Genomic DNA, 9,304 nt, shown 5'->3' on the forward strand with positions numbered 1-9,304 from the left:
ACGTAAAAATCTATATTAAGAATGTCTTTCAACATTTCTGCTGAAGAAAAGGAAGGAAGGACAGTAAGAGGATAGGAAGGAAGGAAGGAAGGAAGGGAGGGAGGAGGGAGGAAGGGAGGATGGATGGATGGATGTGTGTAGGAAAGAGAGAAAAACAGAAAGAGAAAGAGAAGGAGAGAGAGACAGAGAGAGACACAGAGAGAGACAGAGAGAGGGAGAGAGGGGGGAAGGGAGAGAAATGGAAAGAAAGAAAGAAAGAAAGAAAGAAAGAAAGAAAGAAAGAAAAGTAATTCAAGGCATGGTTAGGTAAAAAGGAGTCAAGTATTGCTTAGGAAGTAGGGGGATTTTGAATGAAATTAGGGTATTTTTAGATTCATGCCAACATAGAATCTCTTATTTCCTCCCTAAGATGTGTGGACCCCGTTTGTCACATGAGCTGCTACCTAATCTCTCTTATCATCAGTATCTCCTTATTTTCTTCCTTCCTTTCTTTACTTAGCCTCTGCTTCCCTCTCTGCCTCTGTCTCCATCCTTTTCTACAATCTCTAACTCTTTTTGCATCTACCTTCCAAGTTTTTTGTTTGTTTCAAAAGGTAGGTTTTTTTTGTTTTGTTTTGTTTTTGTTTTTGTTTTGTTTTTTTGATTCCTTACCGATGGCATTGCGGAACACTCCCAGGGCCTTGCAATAGCTAAACAAGCTGCTAGCTTCAGCCCCATCTTATCCTAAACAGCTTGAAGTACTTCTGTTGTTTTTATTTCTCCTACTCATCAGTTTATATGCTTCTGGAATACGTTACATCCTGATTTCGTGCCTAAGGCTATGGATTAAAACAATGGGTTGGAGAAAATACTGATACGAGTAAGTTGAATTTATATATCAATGATAAAAATATAGATTGATTTTCCTGTGATCAAAAACAGATATTATGGATGTTTCACGATTACAAGTTAGGTTGAATGAATTATTATAAAGAATAAATGCATGTTAGAAGTACCGTTTTATTTCTTGCTACTTGAGCCGTTCTATGCACCCAAAAAATTGTTTGTAATATGGTTCCATCTCACATGTTATCTGAAGGAACGTACACGTGAGTGTTCTTGTCATGGAAGACCTGTCCTCCTCTGAAATATAGACCCAGGTATGCTTGGCTTTTTCTGTTCCTATTGTCATTGTCACTGCCTAGCATTTCAGAAGATGTCATGCATCTGTCTGATTTCAGGGATTGCTGTGCCATATTACATACCACTCAAACGTGCTTCCAAGTGTTCCTTGTAGAAAAAAAAATCACATTCATTGTTGCGGCTCTTAAGTTCATATCACTGATCGATAAGAACATCTTAGCTGTGAATTTAGTTGACTGTCATCGCGGTTGCTCTGTAACACACATCCTATCCCAGAACTCCTCATATGTAAACAACAGCTTTATAGGAAAGATTAAGCTTTGTCTCAGGTGGAAGCAGTCTTGGCGGGCTTTACCCTTGAGGCACACCATGAATACCTTGTGAGAGACTGTTTGGAGCCTTCCTGGGCTTGGAATTCAGGAAGCCTACCTAGGAACCCCACCGTGGCTATTGTTTTCCTAATTGACCCTCGAAGGGAGAAGGGACCTCCCTTTGCATATGACTGGGAAGAGGTAGGAGGAGAGAGGAAGAAGGCTCGGAGAGAGAGGAAAGGACCGGACCAGCTCGTGGGACTGAGACACCTAAGGACCCGTCCTGCCGAACGGATTCCAGGAGGTTTTAATCTTCTGTCCCTTTAACCTTTTTTTCCTTCTTGTATATGCTAGTTGGGTTGTATAATAAAGTTTAATTGTTAATAAACTGAGCCAACAAGCTTCTTTACACTTACGGTTAGAACTAGTGTCAAACCACAACTTTTTATTGTGTTAGCTCTTGTGAGTAGACAGTTCAGTCATGTGAAAGCTGATCCTAACGCTCTGTGTCTGATCTCTGGAACGTTTTCGGCACTTACCAAAATTCTGCGTCCTTGAAATAATAATCTCCTCCTTGCAGCCATGTATTTCATCATTCTATTGTTTTTTAAAATTTGTGTTACAGGATTCATTTATTGCTAGTGAGGGCATGTGTATCTTGGAAAGCATATACGACTGGAGGTTAGAAGACATGTTTTTGGAGAGAGTTCTTCAGATTATCCTGTAGATCCTGGAAGGAACCCTGAGAATTGGACTAGGTAGAAAGCACTTATACATGCTGAGCCATCTTTCTGGCAGCCGTCATGTTAGTTTCTGTGTCCTTGAAGATGGTCATTTTGGTTAAAACTGCTAGACAGACTCATGCAGCACTTAATGCAGTGTCTCTTGTGGTCATTTGTGTTCTAGAATGTGTCCAATTTTTTCCTAAAGGGTAAATGCTATACCATTGTTTGTATAAACAAATTTATCTTTATGGGTTTTGTTTATTTGTTTGATTTTTGGGTTTTTTTTTCTTGTGGTGATGGATGTATGGAACGATCGTATCTTTTTTTTCACTTTTTAAATTATTCATTAATTTATTCTTGTTACATCTCAATGGTTATCCCATCCCTTGTATCCTCCCATTCCCCCCTCCCTCCCATTTTCCCCTTAATCCCCTCCCCTATGACTGTGACTGAGGGGGACTTCCTCCCCCTGTATATGCTCATAGGGTATCAAGTCTCTTCTTGGTAGCCTGCTATCCTTCCTCTGAGTGCCACCAGGTCTCCCCATCCAGGGGACGTGGGGAACAACTGTATCTTTCAGGTTTTTTTTAATGATTCTGCTGCAAATGTGACTAAGAAGCAACTCTTCAAGACTCCAAATTTGATTATTTTTCAGTCTTACTAAGAAATGGAATTGGTGAATTAAAATATAAATTTTTTCTTTATATGGCAAACATATTTTATATACATAGAGCATCTGTACCATGAGAATTTATGTCAGAAATGTATTTGTGTTATCAACAAAATTAATAAAGCATAGCTAATAGTTTTAACAAGTGCATTGCTTTAAGGAGGGAAATTATTAGAACATAAAATGTACTGTACAAACCAAGGAGAAATATATATTTATACAATGTTCTTTCAGGAAATATCCAAGGACACAAACAGGATTCATTCTAATGCACAAAATGACAACACAGCCACGGTGTCACCAAGAAGTAAGGTTTACAAATATCATTCGTCTACAACTTGTCATAATGATATAAAATTCATATAAAAAGAGCAGGATTTTATCTACATGTCATAACGAATATCTTCCATACATGAGATTCTCAGTTCAATCCCCATGCCTTCCATTATGAAAAAAAAATCCTACAGAAGTGAAATCAGACAAAATGGCCAAAAAATTAATATTTTTTTTACTCATTGTAAGTTATTAAATTTACTTGAATTATAAGAACTATCATTATTGAATAGTAAATATTTTTCATGATGCCAACATTTTTTTTAATTGGCTTGGTTTGTAAAAGTTTAATTAGCATACATATATTAGATTCTACTATGAAATCTTCAAACCAATTCATTTTTCATACTCCTCTTCTATGTTTTGTTTTGTTTTGGTCACACACCCTCCCTCACCCCTCTATCTATCCTTTATAATTCTCTCACTTTAACGACACATTTTTCTTTTTATTCCCCTCCCATTAATTTCTCAACACACCTTCCCCGCCCCACCCCCCACCCCTGCATCCTTTGATAATCTTTCGGGTATCATACCCCATAATCACTTTCTCTCAACACTTAGATAAATATGAGCATAGTCATTCAAATCTGCTTATGAAGGAAAAAAAAGTATAAAACATCCCTAAAGTATTATGCGACCTTGATAAATTCCCTGTAGTTTCTGAAAAAACTCATGATTTCATTTCCCCCGGCGAAGGAACAAAATGCCACTCTGTAAACATACCACACTTCCTTGGTCTGCTGGTGAGTACCACTCCTTTGCTACAGTGAATTATGCGGCAGTTATCACGGATATGAATTATCTCTGTGCTAGGACAAGGAACCTTCTCAGTCTGCGTATCAAAAATATATAGCTGTATTATGTTGTCATCCTATTTTTATTCTATGGAGAAATCTTCAGGTTTATTTTTTTATAATGAGTGTTGTACTTAGCCTCCTACCTTTGTAGAACGAGGTTTCTTTTTCCACGTCATTGTCAGCACTTCTTGCGGTCTATTCTTGTCATGTTTGTTATTGTAAGGTGCGAAATGGGGGTCTCAACGTGTTTGTAATTTGCATTTCCTTGATACGTAAATATGATGAACACTTTTATAAATGACTGACTGCTTATCTGTGCCTTGTCTTTAAAGAAACCTTTGCCCATTTTTTTTAAAAAGCCATTTGTTGATCAGAACACTTGTGGCAAGTCTCTTTAACCTTTTTTTCCCCCTCTTTATACATTCTATGTTATAATCTCCTGAAATACAGAAATCAACGATTTTTTTTCTCATTCTGTAGGTTATATCTCCACTTGTCCGGTAGTTTCCTTTAATGTCCAGAAATCTTGTAACGTCACGCAGTTCCGCTTGCTAATTATTGATGCACCTCCTATGCTATTAGTAGTTTGCCTCTACTTGTTGTGTTTCTAAAGTTTTCCTCTGAGAGTTTCAGCACCTCTGAGTATTTAACATCATTTTACGCGCAAAGTGAGGGGCTATAGACGCAATCCCTTTCTGCAGGTGGACATCTGTACACAAAGTCACTGTGGATCACAAGGTCTGATCACTGAGTCACAACAACCATTAAAGAAATTAGCGACTGTGTCTTCCTGATATTCTTTCTGACAACTGCTGAGCCTCAGTGGGGCACTGGTATGGAATCTGGCGCCACCTTTACCCTTCTTACTCAACACTGCCACTGTGTGGTTTTTTTAATTAATTAATTAATTTTTTTTGTATCCTCCCATGTTCCCAGATCCTTGTACAGCATTCTCTATTATGATTAACAAGACTTGATGACTCAACATGTGGGATACTCAGTAACACTACAACTGGAATTTGGTAATTACTTTTCAATTTTATTAATGAAAAACAGCACTGATTTCTGTCGCTTCTACAATGTTTTACTTTCCTATAGAGTACGCACTAGGGTAATTTTTTTCCCCCTATGTTGTCAGCAGCTTTAACTGCTGCTTTTATTTAGTTAGTTTCTTTTGATTGATACCTATTTATAGAGTGTGTGATGATCTCTAATTGCAACATTGGTTTGTATCACCTCCTTGTGTTCCCTTAATTATTGGTGATGTTGAGCCTTACTTCGCTTACATTTTGGACGTTTCTGATTTTTTTTTTTTTTTTTTTAGAAAATTTATCCAAGTCATAAACCCATTTCATTTATTTTATATTTTTCAAAATTAAGATTTAAATACCCGTTTTAGGGTAGAGGGATTAGTCAGCGGCTAAGAGTGCGTGCTGCTGTTACTGTGTGTCTGTGTTCAGTTCCTAGCGACTACTGGTGGCTCAGAAGTCTCTCCAAAATGCAGCTGTAGGAGATCCCAAGCCTCTGTCCCCTGCTGGCACTCAAACCCACATCCAACCTCCCGAACATGCCCAATTAAAGGCATACCCTTAACTAAAAACAAGATGAGTCTTAAAATTAAAATAACCTTTCTTCGCTCGTTGCAAATACAATTTTCAAATAGTTTCTGTCATTTCCCTTGATGAGTTGTGAAGTCTGTTTCATGTGAGCCTCAGAAATAATGGCACGGTTTAAAAAAAAATTCCTTCTCTCAGAATTGGCCCCCAAAATTATTGAGCTAAATCAAAAAGAAAAAAAGTGCAGAGCAATCCTTCTGGTTTTTATTTCTTTTCATTTCTAGGCTGGGTTTGTTAGTGTGTAGCCCTAACAGTCTTGGAAATGGAGCTGCTTCCATAGACAAGGTTAACCTGTCTCTCTTCGTCTCTTGAGGCTTAAAATTAAAGATGTCTACCACCAATTGAGATTATGAAAGAGTAGAGAACGAAGAATTTCTGAATAAATAAATAAGTAAGTAACTAAATAAAAACAATACACACATGCTTTTTTTTTTGTGACAGCGGTATAAACTCAATAAAGGCCTGGATAGTCTATGTAATCTAATTTCACGAAATTAATGCACACTCATAATGTATTTCCGAGATCTCTGGACCATAACAAATGTGTTTGCTTTTAAAAACAGGAGTGAAAATGGCTTCTGGAAACTTTGCCATGGGAATCTTTCTCTTCTCCCAGATTACAGTGGGAATGCTTGGCAACTTCTCAATACTGCTTTCCTATGTCTTTGTGATAGCCAACGGAAAGCATTTAATGCTGAAAGACCTGATTATAGGGCACCTGACTTTTGCCAACTGCTTGTCAATCATGTCACGTGGCATTCCGCGAGCAATGTCAGATTGTGGGTTTAAAGTATTCCTGGATGACATTGGATGTAAGCTGATAATGTACAGCTCCAGAGTAACACGGGAAATGTCCCTTTATGCGATGTGCCTCCTGAGCTGCTTCCAAGCAATCTCAATCAACCCCAGCAACGCCAGGTGGAGGAAGCTGAAACACAGAGCCACCAAGTACGTAAGTCCCTCCTGCTCGCTCAGCTGGCTCATGCATCTGTTGCTGAATATTTTGATACCAATAAGAGCCTCTGGCCGTAGTTACAAGAAAAATATAACCAATCGGGCAAATTATGGATACTGCTCGTGGTTTATGTCAAGAAATTTTGCAACTGCGCTATACATGTTCTTTCAATGCTTCTATGATGGCCTGTGTCTGGGTCTCATGGCCTGCTCGAGTGTCTCCATGGTGAGCCTCCTCTACAGACATAAGAGGCAATGTAAGCATATCCACAGTGCTCAGCACTTTCTAAAATTCTCGCCTGAGGACAGAGCCACCATAACTGTCCTCATCCTGCTATGTATATTTCTCATCTCTTACTCATTTAATTCCATCGTTGTCATCTTTTGGGCCTATTCCAAATATCCAATGCTTTGGGGACTAAGTCCGTTTACATTTCTAGAAAGATGCTTTTCCATATTAAGCCCCTTTGTTCTCATCAGTATGAAGTCTGGTTCCAGCCTGGCTTTGCCCTGCTTTGTTAAAATATAGCTTCCTACAATTATGACATGAGCCCTGGTAACCTTTTTACTCTAATTATATTATCATATTTTTTTCTATCTGTTGTACAAAACTAAAACTGCAATTTGAAAGCTTTAATCTTACTACAATTGGCTCCTTCATTATGTGGCTATTCAGTAGACATTCTGTGGGAAATCATTTGTTTGATGTGTTATTTATTTTTCTTGTTTCTCTGACAAAATAGCAGACAAATGTAACTCAAAGTAGGAAATAGGTCTTTCCCTCCACAATCCACAGTTCTGTCCTTTATGGTATTGTAGAAACAATTAGAGAAGATAAATTTGTAGTGAGAGTGTCACAAATTATGTGGTAAAGTTGAGTTCATAGTCAGGAAGGAAAGAATCAAATGCCTGTGCTTGGTTCCTTTCCTTTTGCCTTTTAAATTAAGACTCGACATAAGTCTATGGGATAGTTTCACACAGAACCAAGTGGGTCTTCTGTCCTTCCTTAAATCTGTCTGAAATCCCCCACAGTCTGTGGGGATCCTAAGTTCATATTGTCAATTTGTCATTTGTACATATTACTTTAACTATGAAAATCAAGCTTTAAATAAAAGTTTGTATATTTTTTCTAAGTTTATTTATTTATTCACTTTATATGTTTGGCTGTGACTCTCAGCGTCTGTTTTGATCTGTTGCTCGGCGGCAGGTTGGGGGGGGGGACCTCTGAGAGGACAGATTTTTAAGGCTCTAGTCTTCAGTCATAGCAAAGTGTCATTAGTAGTGTCGTTCAGTCATAGCAAAGTGTCATTAGTAGTGTCAGGGGTTGGCTCTCTCTCATTGCGTGGCCAAGTGTTGGTTGAACCTTCCCTCAATATTGGCTCTATCATTTTCCCTGGACATCCTGTAGGCAGGATTCATTTTGAGTCGAAGGGTTTTTTGTTGTTGTTGTTGTTGTTGGTGGTGGTGGTGGTGGTGGTGGGTTTTTTTTTTGTGTGTGTGTGGGTGGCTTGGTGTTCCCCTCCCTCTACCAGGAGTCCTGTGTGCTAGAGGGTGGCCTCTTTAGTCTTAATGACCTTTGCTACTAGGAGTCTCAGGAAAGTCACCCCCATATCCTCCCAGGAGGCTACCATGTCATAGTTTCCCAGCATGTCTCAGAGGTGCCCCCTCCCACAGTTTATCTTTTCTCTGTAAGCCTTCTTTTCTCCCTCTACCCCAGCTCTCCATACACCAGGTCCCCACCCTCAATTCTGTCAGCACTCCCTTACTTATCCTATTCCCTCTCTTCAAGAACATCCTTGGTCCCTTGTGTGCCCCATTCCTGATCCAGTACCTTGATCCCTAGAGATCGTAGGGGGCCACCTATGACAACCAGCAGACTACAGTTCCCAGCCTGTCCTATCTTCCTGGTGGGCCTAATGGTGAAGAGCACCACCCTATACCCTGCACACCCCTTTCCAATTCTGAACCTCATCCTTGGAGGCCCTTAGTTTCACCCCCAGAAGACAGGTAAGATGTCTAGACACCAGTACACCCTGATAACACCAGACCAGAGGGGAAACTACCCCAGCTCCTTGAAGCATCCTTCTACTGGACCTTACCCATACCTGGATGCCATAAGTCCCACAGCACTCAGGGACCACCAAGCCACAAGACAAACACAGGGTGCTGGGCCCCCTGAACTCTTCATCTACCGTACCTCACACATACATGAGTTCCTGGAAGCAGGGAGCCCCCAGTGACCACCAGACAGTAGTGGAGACAACCAGATGGATAAAGGCTAACATAAGAACACAAATAAGAAGAACATGGACACCAGGGTAACATCAAAACCCAAGTATCACACCACAACAATCCCATGATATCCTAACACAAAAGAGGAACAAGAAAATTACCTTAACTCTGGAATCATGAGACAATAGAGGCCCCTTAAAGACATACAGAGAATACAATCAAACAGGTAGAGAGTGCTAAACAGGGAATATATAAATCCCTTACAGAAATCCAGGAAAAAACAATTATACAGGTGAAGGAAATGAATGTAACTGTCAAAGACCTTAAAATGGAATTAAAAGCAATAAAGAAAGCAAAATCTGTAGGAATTCTGGAGATGGAAAAACACAGAGAAAAGAACAGAAAAACAGAAGTAACCATTTTAAACAGAATCCAAGAGATGGAAGAGAGAATCCCAGACATAGATGATATAACAGAAGAAATTGATACATCAGTCAAAGAAAATGTTAAATCAAACAATTCCTGACACAAAACATCCAGGAAA

At 39.2% G+C, this 9,304-nt stretch overlaps 1 protein-coding gene across 1 annotated transcript; it reads left to right on the top strand.

The window, feature by feature from the left end:
• Positions 1-5,885: 5,885 nt before the first annotated feature.
• LOC311591081 (vomeronasal type-1 receptor 4-like) lies at positions 5,886-7,057 on the top strand (the record flags this gene model as incomplete). Its single annotated transcript, XM_084770450.1, has 2 exons — positions 5,886-5,965; positions 6,138-7,057. Exon 2 carries the CDS (start codon positions 6,146-6,148, stop codon positions 7,055-7,057), a length of 912 nt encoding a protein of 303 aa, XP_084626576.1. The 5' UTR covers positions 5,886-5,965; positions 6,138-6,145.
• Between the last annotated feature and the right edge of the window lie 2,247 nt (positions 7,058-9,304).

This window comes from Acomys minous (genome assembly GCF_964271855.1).
Source record: "Acomys minous genome assembly, chromosome: 20".
Taxonomy (NCBI): Eukaryota; Metazoa; Chordata; class Mammalia; order Rodentia; family Muridae; genus Acomys; species Acomys minous.